At 51.2% G+C, this 18,904-nt stretch overlaps 1 protein-coding gene across 1 annotated transcript; it reads right to left on the bottom strand.

Moving 5' to 3' along the window:
- Window positions 1-1,382: 1,382 nt before the first annotated feature.
- Window positions 1,383-18,572, bottom strand: Slc44a4 (solute carrier family 44 member 4). The gene is made up of 21 exons (XM_052164309.1): window positions 18,526-18,572; window positions 16,413-16,461; window positions 15,359-15,432; window positions 15,155-15,233; window positions 14,367-14,466; window positions 14,163-14,285; window positions 13,827-13,887; window positions 11,100-11,190; window positions 10,932-11,015; window positions 10,471-10,706; window positions 10,277-10,376; window positions 8,683-8,775; window positions 8,339-8,441; window positions 3,866-4,116; window positions 3,692-3,786; window positions 3,491-3,594; window positions 3,294-3,367; window positions 3,045-3,115; window positions 2,846-2,940; window positions 2,686-2,770; window positions 1,383-1,616 (listed from the first exon to the last, which is right to left on the bottom strand). The coding sequence occupies exons 1-21, from the start codon at window positions 18,557-18,559 to the stop codon at window positions 1,495-1,497; spliced, it is 2,124 nt and encodes a 707-aa protein (XP_052020269.1). The 5' UTR covers window positions 18,560-18,572; the 3' UTR covers window positions 1,383-1,494.
- Between the last annotated feature and the right edge of the window lie 332 nt (window positions 18,573-18,904).

Genomic DNA, 18,904 nt, shown 5'->3' with positions numbered 1-18,904 from the left:
AAGTGCTGGGATTAAAGGCGTGCGCCACCACTGCCCGGCTGGTGCACACCTTTGATCCCAACACTCAGGAGGCAGAGGCAGGTGAATATTTGTGAGTTCTAGGCCAGTCTGGGCTACAGAACAATTAGACAACAAAAGGAGGTCAAAGGGATAAAAATTGGAAAGGAAAAGTCAAGCTATCACTATTTGCAGATGATATGATCGTCTACTTTAGTGGCCCCAAAAACTCCACCAGAGAACTCCTAAACAACGTCAGCAAAGTGGCCAGATATAAAATTAACTCAAACAAATCAGTAGCCTTCCTATACTCAAAGGATAAATTAGGTTAACCACCCTTCACCATAGTCACAAACAATATACAGTATCTTGGTGTGACTCTGACCAAACAAGTGAAAGATCTGTGTGACAAGAACTTCAAGTCTCTGAAGAAAGAAATCGAAGAAGACCTCAGAAGATGGAAAGATCTCCCATGCTCGTGGATTGGCAGGATTAATATAGTAAAAATGGCCATCTTGCCAAAAGCAATCTAAAGATCCAATGCAATCCCCATCAAAATTCCAACTCAATTCTTCATGGAGTTAGAAAAAGCAATTCTCAAATTCAAAAGAATAACAAAAAACTCAGGATAGCTAAAACTATTCTCAACAATAAAAGAACTGTTGGGGGAATCAGTATCCTGGACCTTATGCAGTATTACAGAGCAATAGTGATAAAAAGTGTATGGTATTGGTACAGTGACAGGCAGGTAGATCAATGGAATAGAATTGAAGACCCAGAAATGAACCCACACACCTATGGCCACTTGATCTTTGACAAAGGAGCTAAAACCATCCAGTGGAAAAAAAGACAGCCTTTTCAACAAACGGTGCTGGGTCAACTAGTGGTTAGCATGCAGAAGACTGCAAATCAATCCATTCTTATCTCCTTGTACAAAGCACAAGTCCAAGTGGATCAAGGGCCTCCACATAAAACCAGACACACTGAAACTAAAAGAAAAGAAAGTGGGGAAGAGCCTTGAGCACCTGGGCACAGGAGTTCCAGGACAGTCAGGGCTACGCAGAGAAAATCTGCCTTGAAACACAGAGAATGACTTGGAAATACCAATGCTCCTGCCTCTGCTTCCCAAGCGCAGTGATTACAGTCATGAGTCTCAGCCCTGCTTATGCTATTGACAGAATCTGGGACCCTTCCATGCTAGGCAAACTCTACCAGCTGAGTTACACCCCAGTCTCCTAGCCTTAGTCACTGAACAAGTTTTTCTTACTGGGTATTAAACCACATAATAGCAGTTTGGACTTTAACTAAAAAAAAAAAAAAAAGGAAAGAAAAAGAAAAAAAAGAAGTGAGTTTGAACTAAAAATAAACCCACAAACTTATCGAGAATAGAAAATATTAATCTTTAATACAATCTGTTTTCTACAAAATCGTGATTCTCAAGGATTGATGTCAGGGCTTCTGTACAGGAGGGCTGCAGTCCGGGTCGCGACAAGTCTCTCACTTCTTCCTCTTCTTTCCTGCCGTAGGCACCTCATTCTTCTTACCCAGAATCTTCAGGAGTGCCTTGGGCATGTAGTAAGGCCGCGCCTGGGAACCGTCATTCCTCTCCAGGTCCTCAACTGAGCAGCAAAGTAGACATTTATCAGAGCAAATCATGATAAATGACACCCCGTTGTACCCCCAAAACGATCTGGGATGTGTAAACCAAACAGCCTGGTTTCCTATCTGGGCCACTTGAGGCACTTTGAGATAACCTCCCCGGCAGGCTGTATAACCTGTTTTTCCTCACACAAAGTGGGATAAATAATTGTATAGGCCATAGGGTGACAACAAGATAAAGAAAAATCTCATGCCTGCCCATCATGGTGGCTTTCTTCTGCAATCCCCACATTTGGGAGATGGAGGGCTTAGGGTACATGGGCCCCTGAGGTCTCCACAGCAAAACTCTATCTTGAGAATGGTTGTTTATTCCTGTGATTCTGCGCTTGGGAGGCAGAGGCCAGAAGATTGTTTTGAGTTGGATCCAGCCTAATCTGTATAGTAGGAGCCAGCCAAGAATACATAGAGAGACCCTATGCAAATAAATAAAATTCAACCAACAAGCAAAAACCATAAAACAATAAAATATTCATGTCCACTGCTCAGTGCATGGCTGGGGAACTGGTACTGGGTGGGGGCATTCTTGCTTCACAGGCACAAGGTTCTGGCTTCTATAGCATCGTCACCATCGTCGCCAGGACAAAAACACCAGAATTCCAGCACTTGGGAGCTGATGTAGGAAGATCATGTCTTTGAGCCAGCCTTAGCTATAGACTTAGTTCTAGGTGAGCCCGTTCTGTATAGTATATCCTGTCTCTCCTCTATGCATGCCCCTCCTCCAAAAAACTAAATAAAAGAAGGAAGAACACACACACACACACACACACACACACACTATGACTACCTCCTAGGAAGTATTTGGTGGTTAAACTCTACTCACATTTCCTAGCCAGGCCCCCCTCTGAGAAGGGTCCCCCTGAGAATACCAGGCTGTGTTCCGTTCTTTCTTCCCTAAACCTCTAGCCTTAGAATGTCTTCAGACATTCCCTCTGGCTCCTCTAGTTCACAAAGCTACAAGCATCCAATCTCCAGGAGAAGCCTGGGGGGGGGAGGCTAAGAGGGCGGGTGGAGGTGGGGGGGGACACTCACGGAAGCAGAGGAACAGTGTGTCTACACACATTCCAAAGACGCTGAAGAAGCCACTGGCAATGACATAGGCTCCCATGACGGAGGTCTGCAAGAGACAAGACGGAATGGGACCCGAGGCTCCTCTGGGGATGTGGGTGGGGCAGAGAGGGCTGTCACTCACCATGATGGGCAGCCAATAATAGTTGAGGCTGGGGTTCTCCAAGTTTTTCCCCAGCCCCTTGATACGACCAGAGAAAAAGAAGAAGGACAGGACGCCTGTGGGAAAGAGTCCTCCTGTCAGGGCTGCTCTTCCGAGGACCCCCACTTCCTGAACCCCAGGGGGCGCCTGACACCCCGTAAACCCTAGTCTTGTCCCTTACCGACACCTCCAACCACCAGCAGCTTCCCAAAGAAGAGCAGCAAATCGGTGACTTTATCCAGGACGACGACCCTACAGTGAAGTCAGGGCAGACTGGGGTGAGGGTCCCGGCAGGGCTGGGAGCGGAGAGGCCTGTTCTCATTTTAACGCGGTGACAGCATGGTACTGGGCCGAGCGCAGGACATTTCTGAGTCCAGCTTTGGGATGGGAGAAGTGGGTAGGGGACCCCACGGGGGCACGGCAGCCTGACCTGACAATGTTCCTCATGAGCAGCATGAAGGCATTTTTGGCCGAGACGCAAAAATTCTTCCCATAGATGGCGATCTGGGAGGAGGAGGAAGAGGAGGAGGAAAGGTCTGAGCCACAGCCAGTGTGAGCTTGCCCACGTGCTGGTGAAGCCCAGGGCCGAGGGGCACAGAGCGAGGAGCCGCTTGAGGCTGCGCTCACCATGATGTAGGCATTGCGGTTGAGGAACTTAATGAACTTCTCCAGACACCAGAGGCAACACTTGAAGCAGCAGATGATGCAGCGGGCCACAGGGTTCTGGGATCCTGGGGACCAAGGAAGCTCGGGCTTAGTCGCGGCTTCTGCCCATTCGCCTGCCCGCCTGCCTTTCCAAGGCTCCGCCTACCGCCCCCGCTGGCTCACCTTTTAGCTTGTGGTCAATGTATTCCAGGATAACCCGGGCAATCTGCACAAGGGTCAGGATGAGGGCTCCAAATGCCAGTGAGCCAGTGTGGTAACTGCAGAGGTCCTTAGGTGAGTCGAGGCACCCCAGCACCCCTAGACTAACACCTCCCTAGGGAGCTGCTCCTGGCTTACCGGAGTGTGCGGATGAAGGCTGAGCCCAAGGGGAAGGTAGGGATGTCTCGAGGCTTGTGAAAGGCCCAGTAGAAGGAGGCGAAGGCCCCAGCAAGGACACACTGGCCCAGGGCCAGTACCCAGTTAACGGTCCAGAAGAGCCCCAGGACGCCGTAGATTTGCAGGTTGAAGAGCGAGCGTTGGGCCAGGCCTGTGGTGGAGTAGCCCTTGAAGGCGCACGTGAGATCTGGGCACGAAGAGTTCAATGGAGCCTGGAGGTAGCAGGACACAGCAGGTTCGTGCAAATCTGGGGGTGACCTTCCCTGTTCCTAGTGGCCTCCAGACTCAGACCACCTCAGTGCTGCCGTAGTGTGACTAAGCTGCTTCCTGGTTTCCAGACTGGCACGAGCTATCCAGGAGGCCGGTGCGGCATGGGTGTCGTCCACCTGCTCTCTCTCCCTCCTGCTCTTACTCCCCAGCAGCCTGCTCTGGAGAAGCCTCTGTATGCACTGACCACACTGTGGGTATTTAGTGACACTAAAGTGACTTTGTTGACTGTAACAAAGAGTTACAGTGTGAGTGTATGTGTCTGTGTGCATGTGTGGTACGTGTGTGCACATGTGTGAGTATATGTGTGTGCTTGTATATCGTGTGTGTGTGTCTGTCTGTGTGTGTACATGTCTGTGGGATGTGTGTGTGGTGCATGTGTGTGTGGTATGTGTAATGCATGTGTGTGTGTAGTATGTGTGTGTGTGTGTTTGCATGCATGTGTATGTGTGAGCATGTGGTATATGTATGAGTGTGTTGTATGTGTGTGTGTGAATGTGTGGTATATCTGTGGTGTGTTGTACATGTGTATGTGAGTGTGTGGCTCACATGTGTGTGTATATGTGTGAGCATGTGACTGTGTCATATGTGTATATGAGTGTGTGTGTATGTGTGATGCATATATATGTTTGTGTTATGTGTGTGTGTGCTGTATGTGTGTGGTATATGTGTGAGTGCATGTATTTGTGTGAGTGTGTAGTATATGTGTGAGTGTGTGGTATGCATGTGAGTGTGTGGTATGCATGTGAGTGTGTGGTATATGTGTGAGTGTGTGGTGTATGTGTGTGTGTGGTATATGTGTGAGTGTGTGGTATGTGTGTGTGGTATATGCATGAGTGTGTGGTATGTGTGTGTGTGGTGTGTGTGAGTGTGTGATATGTGTGTGTGGTATATGTGTGAGTGTGTGGTATGTGTGTGTGGTATATGTGTGAGTGTGTGGTATATGTGTGAGTGTTTGGTATGTGTGTGTGGTATATGTGTGAGTGTGTGATATGTGTGTGTGGTATATGTGTGAGTGTGTGGTATATGTGTGAGTGTGTGGTATGTGTGTGTGGTATATGTGTGATTGTGTGGTGTATCCATGAGAGTGTGGTATGTGTGTGTATGTGTATGCTTTGCTGGCACTGAACACCAATTCTCACACATCCTACGAACCCCACACAAGGCTGAGCCTCGCGCCCTGCTCTCATTATTCTTGTCGCCCTGCCCCTGCTGCCGCCGCCTTTCCTCTCTATTTCTAGTGTCGAACTCGGGGCTTCAGGAACAGAAGACACATTTTATCACTGCCCTGCTTTCTGAGCTATCTGTTGAGGGGCTGGGGAAGGATATCAGCTGACAGAGTGCTTGGCTACCATGTACAAAGCACCACATAAAACCCTGAGTTGGGGCTGGAGAGATGGCTCAGTGGTTAAGAGCACTGGCTGCTCTTCCAAAGGAACCAGGTTCAATTCCCAGCACCCACATGGCAGCCCACAACTGTCTGTAATTCCAGTCCCGGGGCATCTGGCGCCCTCACACGGACATATATGCTGGCACAACACCAATGTATACAGATTATTTTTTAAAAAAAACCCGTACGTTTGTGCACACCTATAGTCACAGTACATGGGTGGTAGAGACAGGAGGATCAGAAATTCAAGAACGATCGTCCTCGGCCAGATAGCAAGTTCCAGCCTGGGCCACATCAGACCCTGTCTATGAAATGATAAACAAGCAAGCAAACAAGAAAATGCTGTTTGAGATTCACCTTATTTACATGTAAAGTGGCGTGGTAGTTTGTATTCAAACTACCTGTGCTATGTGGTACTTTACCTCTTGAATACGCTTGGCCCAGGGAGTGGCACTATTGGGAGGTGTGGCCTTGTTGGAGTGAGCATGGCTTTGTTGGAGTGGGTGTGTCACTGTGAGTGTGGACTTTAAGACCCTCATTCTAGCTGCCTGGAAGCCAGTCTTCTCCTAGCGCCTTCAGACGAAGATGTAGAACTCTCAGCTCCTCCTGCACCATGCCTGCCTGGATGCTGCCATGCTCCTGCCTTGATGATAATGGACTGAACCTCTGGACCTGTAAGCCAGCCCCAGCTAAATGTTGTCCTTATGAGAGTTGCCTTGGCCATAGTGTCTGTTCACAGGAGTTAAACCCTAACTAAGACACCCCTGTAATCCGGACCCTTAAGGAAACTGAGGCAGGGGGATCACCATGAATTTGAAGCCAGCATGGGCTACAGAGTATGTTTCAGATTAGCCTGAAAAGAAAGAAGAAGGAAGAGAGGAAGAAAGAAAAAGCAAAAGCAAGCTAGCCATGCCTCTGGTTGCTCTTGCGAGAAAACCAGAGTTCTGTCCCCAGCACCCATATGATGACTCGCCACTTCTATAACTCTAGTTCCAGTACTAATGGCCTCTGGACAGCAAATACAATGTCGAGCATAGATGCATAGACATACATGTTGACCAGACACTCGTGCGCACAAAATAACAAAAATGCATGAAATAGCTGGGCAGTGGTGGTGCACGCCTTTATCCCCAGCACTTGGGAGGCAGAGGCAGGCAGATTTCTGAGTTCGAGGCCAGCCTAGTCTACAGAGTGAGTTCCAGGAAAGCCAGGGCTATACAGAGAAAGCCTGTCTCAAAACAAAACAAAAAAGCAAAAACAAAAAATGCATGAAATAATAAAAGAGATATAATAATTTTAAAAGGAGGAGAGAGAGAGAAAACATATTTTAACACCTAGAAGCTGGGGACGTAACTTAGTGATAGAGAACTGATCTAAGATTCACCAGAACTCCAGAACAAAGGTTGCAGGCAAAGGCAGGGAGGTAAAATTGAGCCCCAGGGATGGTCAGGGATGTGGCTCATGCCTGAGGCCCTGGCTCAACCTCTAAATTTGCAAAGAGGAGGAGGGAAAGGGGGAGGAGAGTTCTGACAGGAAGCTGAGGTCTGCAGGAAATCACTACCTAAAGTTATTTCTGCATATTTTTGGAATTATCCATAAAAACACACAGAAAATGAGCAATTAAAAACTAAATAAATGCAGAAAATATGACTTTAAAAGCTTCATGGTTTCTGAGTGTCTTAAGAGGCTATGTTTGAAATAAATTCAGTGGTGTACACCTTTAATTCCAGCACTTGGGAGGCAGAGGCAGGTGGATCTGTTTGAGTTTGAGACCAGCCTGGTCTGGTCTACATATTAAGTTCCAGGTCAGCTAGGGCTATATAGTGAGACCCTGATTCAAAAAAGAAAAGGAAAGAAAAAAGCCTCTTTCCCTCAGCCGACAACTGTGGGGTTGTGTCAGCCTTAACTGTCCAGAGAATGAGTTACAAAAGAAAACCAGGTCCCCGGAGCACAGAACGCAGGGGGTCTTTTACAGATCTAAATGGGCCTTCCTTCTCCTTTTTGTGTGTGGGGGTTTTTGAGGCACAGTTTCCTTAAGTAACCCAAGACCCAGGATGGCCTTGAATTTAAAATTCCTACTCTTAACCTTCAGGATGCTGGGATTAACGGCTTTTTTTTTTTTTTTTTTTTTTAGAGATGGCTTCACGTAGCTCAGGCTGGCCTCAGGCTGTAACAGAGACTGGTGCTGAAAGCCTGAACCTCCACCTCCACCTCTCAAGTGCTAGAAGTACCAACAGGCCTCCCGGTTCCTCCAGGAGGCCCTTCTGTGGACTTCCCAGTGCCACTGTCTGGGGCTCCGTTCCTAGGACGTGAGTGAAAAGGGAACCGGAAGAGTCCAGCCAGCTCGGCTCTCTATTAGTGGGCGGGCATTGTGCACAGCACTAGAAGTCCTTAATGCCAATTTATAGAGCAGTGGGCGGAGCCACAGGAAGAGGAGGAGCCACAGGAGGAGGGGCCACCAAAAGAGGAGTGGTCACAGGGTGAGGGGAGGGGCCATGGGGAGGAGCCACGGGAGGAGGAGGAGCCACAGGAGGAGGAGGAGCCATTTAATGGCCTTGGAAACAGAGAGGCTCTGCTTGATATTCATCCTCCTTACCTTTACTTCCACGTTTCCAGTCTCCATCTCACTTTCCACAAAGTGGGTAACTCGACTCTACCAGACTAAGGGAGGTCCCATCATGTGAGAGTCCCGGCCCTCTTGGGTATTTGTGCACTAGTGAAAATCTGTGCTAAAGGACCCCCAAGATCCCCTCAGCACCCACCCTATTCCCTCTCACCATGGGGTCACAGGACACGTTCACAGGAGCGTTCTCACAGCCCGGTGTACTCATGTTGGATGTCATATAGATGTACTGGGGTTGCCCGGATGTGGCCAGGTACCCAGAGAGGAGTCAAGAAACGCATCATGCCAGCCGTCAACTACAGGACACCCCTAAATAGTTGCCCCTGAGATTCATGCAGATTGTTCACCCCCATAGAGAGTTGGCATTCAACCCAAACTCACCCTTGCAATACAGTCCCTCACATCCCCTCATGGGACCAGTACCCCTCCCCACCCCGTCCTGGCCCCCTTCCCCCATCCCCAGCCCCTGTTCTCTAGTGGGGGCTGTATGAAGGATACAAAGCTGTCACGGCCCAGTAACCAATGCAAATGACCAGGAGGACGAAGGTGACCAGAGGGTAGAACATAGTTGACATCATCTGCCCCACAGCCCTGTGTGAAGACAAGGGTAGCTACCTGGGACCCCAGCCCTATGCGTTCACACTCCCAGGCCCAACCCTGGCTGGACCCTTCCTCGGGCCTGTTTTCCAGACCAGAAACAGAACTACAGCTTCCCTCTTCCACATCTGTAAGCCAGGCCAACGCCTGGTTCCAGGAGGTGTACACTGCAGACTCTTGCTGGGTGAACCGAGTCAGGCTCAAGGGACCCGTAGGGGAGACTGCAGTCACAGAAGACACCTGGGACGCTCAGGGAGTGGAAGGGAAGAGAACCCCCAAAAGGTGTGGCCCCTGGTGGCTTTGGCGATCTCTGATCCTCCTAGCTGGACTCCAGCAAACACCTCAGCTCCCGGTGCCTCCAGAGTCCCGGGCCCTTAGTTCACACGCACGCATTCAGTCCTCACCATGCTGTCCGTGCAAGGCTTAGACTGCCGTGATAGGGAGCCTGAGGGGGGTGGAACAAACTTCCAATTCCAGTACCCGAGAGGCTGAGAGAGCAGGATTGGCACCTGTTTGAGGCTGGTCCCAGTTGTGTTGCAAGAGTGATGGGTAGGGGATGATGACAGAGGAGGGCGTGCCTAACATAGGGGACCCTGGGCTAGACCCTCCACCCCCCACCCCAGGCTGCATAAAAGAGGCCTGGTGGTACATGCCCCTAGCCCTAGCACTCTGGAGGCAGGTGCAGAAGGGTGCCTTCAAGGTCACCTTCAGCTACATAGTGAGGTCAACCTGTGCTTCCCGAGACCCTGTGGGCAGGAAGACCTGGAGTTCAAGGTCAGCCTCAGTTACATAGCTGCCCCATATTAGTTTAGGCTATAAAGTTCCTGTCTTAAAAACAAAACAAAACAAAACTCCCTTGGCGCTGGAGAGATGGTGACAGCACAGTTAAGAGCACTGGCTACTCTCCCAGAGGACTGGAGCTCAGTTCCCAGAATCCACAGGGTGGCTCACAACCGTCTGTAACTCCAGCTCCAGAGGATCCAACACCCTCTCCTAGCCTCCACACGGACCAGACACGTGCACAGACATGCATTCTGGCCAAACACCCATACATAAAACACAAATAAATCTCACCCCCTTGCAAGGACAACAAAACAAACCAGACAGGGAAACTGAGGCCCTAAGAGGCTGGAACTCTCCAGGGAGTGGTGGTGCATGCCTTTAATCCTAGCATGGCAGAGGCGGAGGCGCAGGCAGAGGCAGAGGCAGAGGCAGAGAGGCAGGCGGATCTCTGTGAGTTTGAAGCTAGCCTGGTCTATAGAGTGAGTTCCGAGACAGCCAGGGCTGTTGGAAATCCTGTTTTAGCCCACATATTCACACACACACATCTGCATATGCTCACGCATGTATACACACACACACACACACACACACCAAGAGGCTGAAACTTGGCAGTGTCACTCACTGGACAACTTTTCTCCTCTGAGGTTCCTATTTCCTCATCCAGGCCAGCACCCTGCCCGAGGTCCCCTCTCCCTCACAGGAGGGCCCTGACCTGCTGGCTTCCTTCAGCAGAGCGATGGCGATGCGGATCCGCTGACGCAGGAAGATGAGCATGAGCAACAGGGCACCCTCCAGGACAGCCAGGACAATCACTGCAGGCAGACAGTGGGCGGCAGTCCCGGACCAGGGCAGGGGTCACCCAACCCTTGGCGGCCGGCGGCCAGAGGAGATGGGCAGGGGACTCACGGGCAGCCAGCCAGGTCTCCTTCACACTCTGGTAGGCACTGAGGTTGGTAGTGAAGCCCACCTGGGTGATGGAGGCACCCTTGTCCCGAAGCACTCGGTACTGCTCCCAGCAGTGGTAGATGCCGTAGGCGAGCACAGCCAGCACCCCGACAATCAGCAGCAGCACCAGGGGTGCCGCCACCAGGCGCAGGAGCAGGATGAAGAGCAGACTTAGCACCAGGGCCACACCCAGCGCCCTGCAGGTAAGGAACACACATGAGAGGTCACCTCCCAAGCCCTTCCTAGAGCCCTAGATTTCTTTCCTTGTGCCCCCAGGTATTCGTAGATTTAGTTCATCTTCTGAGAGGCTGGGGGTCCGCTCTGAGCTAGCTCTGCCCTCTGATCGCATCACAGGTAGACAGGGAAAGAGCATCAGGAAGGGCAGACGGTGGAGCCTGATCCTGGGGAAGCCTTGGACTCACACGAGAATCCAATACCAGGACTGGGCGAAATCTTCAAAGATCTTCACAGAGATGTCTCGGGCATTGATGCTGTCCAGGAGGCCACTGTCGGGGAGAGGGGGGGTCAGATGGGGCTGAGGGTAAGAAGGGACACAGGACCACAAGGATGATACAGAGGGAGACATCTACCTGATTCCATTAGAGACGGTGGTGTTATTGATCGATAAGTCTTCAGGTAGAGGGTAGCTGATGTTGGGGCGTGGAAAACAACGGCCCAGAGCTGGAAGGGAGAAGGGGCTGCTGGGCTGGAGCCTCTCTGACCCTCCCGTCCGAAATGCCCGGCCAGGGACAATGGCGGGTGGGCTCTGCTCTTTGTCAGCCTGTATTCCCTCCTGAGCACTGGCCAGATGTCTTCGCGCCCCATTACCTGGATTCCTGCAATACCTCCAGCCCTGACCTCACTGTCCTGCTAAGATCAGGACAGCCATGGCCTCCTCGTTCTGCTGCTCCTGTCCCTGTCCCTCAGCTCTGTCATGTCCCGGGCTATGCTTCCAGGCCCTGGGTCCTATTTTTTAAGATTTATTTATTTTATATATGTGAGTACACCACCATTGCTCTCTTCAGACACACCAGAAGAGGGCACCAGACCCCATTACAAATGGTTGTGAGCCACCATGTAGTTGTTGGGATTTGAACTCAGGACCTCTGGAAGAGCAGTCAGTGCTCTTAACCGCTGAGCCATCTCTCCAGCCCCAGGCCTGAATTCTATGCACTTTCTGCACCTCTGTTCTTGTGGGGCCTCTGAGTAGCCTCCTTCAGAAACTTCTCTCAGCCTCAGCCCGGCCCCTGCCCCATCTCTATCTCTGCATCTCTAGCCGGCCTGTTACGGGCTTTGGAACCACAGTCAGGCCGGTTTGTTTTTATCACTGACAAGCCAATGTTGAGAAAACAAACACAGAGGGCTGAGTAATCAGCCTGAGACCCACCCGTCCACTAGAAAGTGCTCTAGTTTAAACCCACATCTGTCTGCCTTTTCTATCCTACTTGCTTTGAAAACTTGTCCTTTCTCATCCCAAAATTTAAAAATATATTTTCTACTAAAAAAAAAAAAACAAACCAAAACAAACAAATAAACAAAACCCTAAAACCAAAATAGGCGAGATAAAGGCAGGAGAATGGCGGCGCCTGCCTGTCATCTCAGCGCGGGGTCAGGCTGAGGCAGGAAGATCACCAGTCTGGAGCCGGCTGGGCTGCAGAGTACGATTCTATCTTTAAATAAACCAAACCGGTTACATTGGTAGTTGGGTAGTTCTGTGTGCCACAGAAAGGTTGACCGTGATTGGCTTACGCAGCCACCGTGTACACTTGCAACGTTTGGAAAGATATCTCTGTTTGCTATATTATCCTGATTCATTCATCCATATCAATTTTATTAAAACAAAAACTTTAAAAAGATTTATCTATTTTGCTTCATTTTCGAGGCGGGGTTTACTATGTAGAGCCTTGGCTGGTCTGGAACTCACTATGTGAGTCAGGCTGGCCTTGAACCCATAGAGATCCATCCCCTGACGCTGCCTCCTGAGCGCTGAGACTAAAGGTGTCCGCCACCGTGCCCAGCTCATTTTATTTTGTGTCTGAATGCTTTGCCTGCACATGTGTATGAGTGTCAGCGAAACTTGTGTCTGTGGAGGCCAGAAGAGCGTGTCAGAGCGCCTGTGTGTGGCTCCGGACAGTTTTGAACAGCTACACAGGCGCTGGGAAGCCATAGAAGCAACCAGCAAATCCTGACTGCTGCGGCCCTGTCCGGCTGGCTCCGCCTCTCACACTTTCCTGATATCCTGATGTCCTTTTGTTACTTTTGTTCTGATCTGTCTTTGCTGACGATGGAACCCAGGGAGTTGCACAGGCTAGAAAAGTGCTCTGCACGCCGGACCCTCACCTTCCTTAAGAAACAGGCTGAGCCGGGCGGTGGTGGCGCACGCCTGTAATCCTAGCACTCTGGGAGGCAGAGGCAGGCGGATTTCTGAGTTTGAGGCCAGCCTGGTCTACAGAGTGAGCTCCAGGACAGCCAGGGCTATACAGAGAAACCCTGACTCGAAAAAACCAAATTCAGAAAAACCAAAAAAAAAAAAAAAAAAAAAAAAGAAAAAAAAAGAAACACAGGCTGGAGAGATGACTCAGCAGTTAAGAGCACTGACCACTCTTCCAAAGATCCTGAGTTCAATTCCCAGCAACCACATGGTGGCTCACAACCATCTGTAATGAGATCTAACGCCCTCTTCTGGTGCATCTGAAGATAGCTACAGTGCACTTAAATATAATAAATAAATCTTAAAAAAAAAAAAGAAAGACTATGACATCTATTTATTGGGTGTGAATGGGTGTGGGGTGTGAAGGGCCTGTTGTGGTTAGAGAGCTTGTCTTAGGAGTTCACTTCCTCCTACCATACCGGCCCTGGGATTTGAACTCAGGCTGTTAGACTTGGAAGCAAGCACCATAAGGTGACACACCACCACATCAGTCCTGTTTTATTGTTGTATTGAGATAGGATCTCACTAAGGGTCCCAGGCTGGCCTTCGACAGCTATTCTCCTGCCTTAGCCGCCCTATCAGCTGGAATTACAGGGTTGCACCTTCTAGTTTGTTCATTCAGCCTCTGGTAAGTATCTCTGATCTCTACGCCTGCCTAGAGCGCAGCTGGAGCAGGGAGTGGTTTCTATCGTCCCTGCCTCTGTCCCCAGCACCTGGTGCACAGCTTCACAGTGGGCACTGAGGCAGGGGGATGAAGGCCTACTGTTAACTTCTGAGTTCCCACTGACTTGCTGAGTGGCTTCTCTTTTTCTGGGCCTGCTTTCTCTGTTTGAGAAGTGGGTTGATGGCCAGGGCAGGGGGGGTGGACATGGGAATTACACCTCACCTGGAGCAGAAGGAAGAAGGTACCGGGGGCAGAGTCCCTTCTGCAGGCTCTCCATCACTGACTGGGGATGGAGAGGGGAGAACAGACAGACACAGATATAGAACAGAACAAGGAAGCTGTGGCTCCCAGCATCCTAACTATGGCCACCATCACCACCGTTACCACCATTGCCACCATTACCACCATCACCACCGTTACCACCACTACCTCACCTTCCGTAACTTCTATCACATCAAGGCTCAGACTGTCCCATCCCTCCTTGTAGCCAAACCTCTACCTCCCCTACCACGACGGGTTCTCTCTGGCAACAGTGATGTCATGGGCACCAGCATTTACCATATTTGGGGACACCGTCGATAGACAAAAGTTCCTGTTTTCTTTATAAACATCATCAACTGTATATGAGAACTGCATTATCTCCACAGCCCATGCGGTCTTTGGACAGGAAGAGACGCACACCTGTGGGTAGAGAACATGCTAAGGGACTGATACCCAGGGCCTTGGGGACAGGTGCAGCTCAGGCAGGTCCTGGGTTCTGACCTGGGGTGTGGGGCACTGTAGGCCATTCTCAGCGATGGAGATGACATTGATGGCCGCTGCACAGCTTAAGATGTCGAAGTATAGAACGTAGGGTTTATCCCTGTAGGAAGAGAGGATGTGTGTGCCTGAGGGCCCTGGCAGGTACAGGGTGTTATTCTCTTAGCATGGAGACAGCACTTGGACCTTAGTTACATGCAGCTCCTGGCCCAGCTCCGGGAAGATAAGGGAGACCCGGGACACCGGGGGTATTCACGGAAACAACGCCAAGGTGTGGCTGGCAGCATCAGTTCTGGAGCACAACCCCTAGTAAGGTAGCTTTATGACCTTTAACAAGGCCTCACATCTGTCTCTTGCGAATGACAGTATCTACCCCAGGAGGCTTAGCAGTCTGGGTGTGGAGCACCCCGCCTTCCTACAGCATTGTAACTGTTGGCGTCTTTTTACTTTCCCCGCATTTCCTGCATGCCTTCTGGAAGGACTCAGCTGTTACAGTTGAGGAAGTTTAACTTGGAGAGGCTGAGTAAGTTGCTCAAGGTCACACAATCCAAACGTATCTCAGGTGGAGACGCACAGTGACGCCTGAGCTCTAAGCTTCTGCACTTAAACTGGCTCTGCACCATGCCCAGTCCTGGGAAGGCCGGACCAGGAAGGGTTGGTTCTTCCTGTCGCTCGCTCGGATGCTTTGAGCTCAGGGAGTCAGAGGCTGGGACTGGAGAACAACAGATACCAGGCTCTGCTGTCTGCCTTGGGGTTGTCTCCCGCCTGCCATCCTGGTCCTGGCTACTCACTTGTTGTGGCCCACGCCGCAGTAGGCCCCCGTGGAGTTTCTGGGGTAGAGCACTTGCCGAGGGTCTCCGTACACCCAGGCTGGAGACAGGGACACAACGGGATCACAGGAAGGCAGAGACTTGGGGCCAGGCACCTATGGGGTAATCCCTCCCTGGGTGTCCATCCTTACCCTCAGTCGCAAGTCTGGGTGGCTAGAAACTTACCCACAAGCCCCACTACGATGTAACCCAAAATGAAGACCAAGAAGAGGACACAGCAGATAATGTCTGTGCAGCCCCTGGGGAGAGACAGGCATCTGAGCTGGGGTTTGTCGTGGGGTGGGGTGTTTGGAGGTGTAGGTGTGAGGATGGTTTGGAAGTGGGGTAGAGGACTGGAGAATACTAGAAAGATTAGCATTCTATTTTTGTTTAGTTCAGTTCATTGGTTTTTCCAGATAAGGTTTCTCTGTATAGCCCTGGCTGTCCTGGAACTCGCTCTATAGACCAGGTTGGCCTTGAACTCAGAGATCCATCTGCCTTTGCCTCCCCAGTGCTGGGATTAAAGATGCCCATCACTATTGTCTGGTAAGATTGACTGACATTCTTTATCTACTTTAAGAAAGCTTTCTTTAGGGCTGGAGAGATGGCTCAGAGGTTAAGAGCACTGACTGCTCTTCCAGAGGTTCTGAGTTCAATTCCCAGCAACCACATGGAGGCTCACAACCATCTGTAATGAGATCTGACACCCTCTTCTGATGTTTAAAGATAGTACAGTCATGAAAAACCAAATAAATAAATAAATAATAAAAAAGAAAGCTTTCTTTAGGATGGGAATTCTTCTGCTGAAATATAGCACAGGTAATAACACATACACACATACAGAGAGACAGACAGAGAGAAAGCACACACACACACACACACACACAGAGAGAGAGACAGACAGACAGAAAGCACACACACACACATACACACAGAGAAAGCACACACACACACAGACAGAGAGAAAGCACACACACACACACACACACACACACACACACACACACACAGAGAGAGACAGAGACCAGAGAGAGAGAGAGACCATGTGCAGTTGCTTCTTTTCCTCAAATGTATACATACCTGAGAAGCTGGTCCCCAAGTCAAGTAGAATGACCCAGTTCCCTGAGTCCCTTCAAGTCCTTCTAGACAACACAGATGCCTCCCTCAGTGGGCCAGGTTCCTGCATCAAAGACAAACCAAATCCTCCCCACACCCCTCGGGACCACTGCCCGCAGCTCACCTGTTTTTGATGGGACCTCGAAAGGAAGGGTCATATTTGGCCGAATTCCCTGAGGGATGGAGAATGAGGCATTGAGGGTCTCGCTCCCCACATCCGGTCCCTCTCAGACACTCCGTAGTCCCAGGCACCCGTCTAGCTGACTAACAGGACACTAGGGACCTGGATCGGCAGTCTCCTGGTCAGAGAGCAGCCCAATGGCTGCCTGCTGCGGCTGCTACCAGCCTTTAGTTTTGGCAGTCCTAGATATGGAAGCTATGGTTTCTTACATGTGAGGCAGGTGCCCTGCCACCAAACTGTAACCACAGCCAATTGTTTTATTTATTTCTTTTCTTTTTTTTTTTTTTTTTTTAAGACAGGGTTTCTTTGTAAAGTTTCAGCCTCTTGGAACTATCTCTGTAGACCAGGCTGGCCTTGAACTCACAGAGATCCGCCTGCCTCTGTCTCCCGAGTGCTGGGGTTAAAGGCGTGCGCCACCACCTCCAGGCCGCAGCCATATATTTTTAAGCTTACTTTATATTTCAGATAAGAGCTTGCTGAATTTTCTCCAAGCTGGATTTGAACTTGCCACCCTCCTGCTTCAGCCTCCTAATTGGTTTTTCGAATAAGCTTCTGAAAGAGGTTCTTAAAGGTTTTGGACTCGTAACTCAGGGCATCCGAGTAGTATGTGGCCCAGCTTCTGGGCCTCCCTCTTAGTGGCTCTCAGACCCCTGTCCTGTCTTTGTCCTACATCCTGTTACAAGGCATCTCTGGACCATCCAGTTTGGGAGCCCCTTAGGGGACTATCGTCACTTATCTCAGTCTTCTGGCCCAAGGATATGACAAAGAAAGGAGAGTCAAAGCTATGTAACCCTGCAGGGCAGTGGGGGCTCCCTAGACGCCCCCACGCACACACTCAGGCCGCTGCCACACAGCTCTGGAGACCCCCCACTCAGGCTACTGCACAGCTCTGGGTAGCCAGCCAGATAGACACCTGAGCCGGCTGCTGTGGTTGTGGCCACGTCCTGTTCCTGGTCCTCCTTGAGTACACAGGGGAGGGGGTGGGGCCAGGCTGCCAGGGTCCTGGTGGACACTGAGGAGAGCTGAGGGCTGGGCTAGCCTGGGGCAGGTGTCTTCTCTCGTGGGCATTCTGGACTCTGTCCCACCCGGGCTCACAGACACAGGGTCAATGATTGACCCAAGGCTGTTCCAGGAAGTTTTCTGTGGTGTGCTCTGGCCATTACTCCGTCTCCTAGGGGACGCCAGCCCCACCTAGAGGAGGCCCAACCCTCAGCCCTCTCTCTTCCCGGTCCAGTCTCATGCTTCTCAGGATTTGTGGGGAAGGATTTCCAGCTCTTTTACTTCAGCAGTTCTGGAAACAGGCCGTTCTGCTTTCTGTCTCCTCAGCCCTCTCGCTGCTTGCACGGAGCCCTGGTCCCTATCACTCACAGTGCTCCAGATACACCAACACACACACACTTCTTCCCAACTGAAACCTTCAGGCAGGTGCCAGCTGTCTCTCCACCACAGTCCTCAGACCCCACTCCTCACAGGCAGACCACAGCAGCTCAGGGGCCCAGGCCACACACTTCACAGGAACCCCAGCAGGCCGACCGCAGAAGTTTGTGGTTCTAGCCCCTACTCCTCAAAGGGCTTTATTAGTTCAGAGGCCCATCTCCCCAACTCTTCACACAGACCCCAAGGAGTCTCAGACCCTTACCTCTTCACAGGGTGTGGGTTGACAGACCCCTCCCCAGCAACCTGTGCTCCTCCGAGATCCAAAGTCTAAACAGGCTCGCCCAACCCACAGGAGCCCCGGGCTCAACCCGTGGTGGTTCTGCGGCACAGGACACTGCTGGACCCTAACCAGCCTCCTAACCACAGGCTTTGTTTGCCTGGGCTCTGCCCTCAGGGACCTACAGCCCAGGACGGACTCCCCCCTCCCCCCGGCCACACACAGATGCCAGCCCCCAACTCCTGTTCATCCAGATCCCATTTAGTATGCAAGACCTTTCCGGTGGCCCAGACCATCCTCTCAGGACCAGATTCTCTTTTCCTTGTAGCCTCTCCTCAGAGACCCAGGACTCCAGGATCCAATCTCAGCCACCACGGCCGCAGAGCCCGGGCAGAGCCTTACCGTAAGCCTCGTTCTCATTCTGCTTTCTCCCCATGGCTCAGTCTCCGGAGTGATTGGAGCCAGGGAGACCTAGCCGCTCACCTGCCGCCCGCCCCGCCCGCCCCGCCCTCCCCTCCCCTGCGTCACAGCCCCGCCCCTGCCTGTGGTCCTCCACAGTTCCTTTTTCAGATCTCAACCCTTGACCAGCCCAGGAGTACGGGCCCAAAAATGGGCCCCCGGGAGCTGCTTGCCTGCCTGCGGGGTCTGCCACAGCAGCAGGAAGAAAGTGGAGTATTTTGATAAGAAAACACTGGCTAACTATTCAGAGTACTTCAGCTGTGGCACGCCCAAACCTCTAGGCTGTGATTTGCCTTTCCTTAAACCCCTGTGGCCAGCGGGT

The sequence above is a fragment of the Apodemus sylvaticus genome, chromosome 19, assembly GCF_947179515.1.
Source record: "Apodemus sylvaticus chromosome 19, mApoSyl1.1, whole genome shotgun sequence".
NCBI classification, from domain to species: Eukaryota; Metazoa; Chordata; class Mammalia; order Rodentia; family Muridae; genus Apodemus; species Apodemus sylvaticus.
Note: the sequence above shows the minus strand (reverse complement) of the source record. Positions and strands in the feature narration are given on the sequence as shown.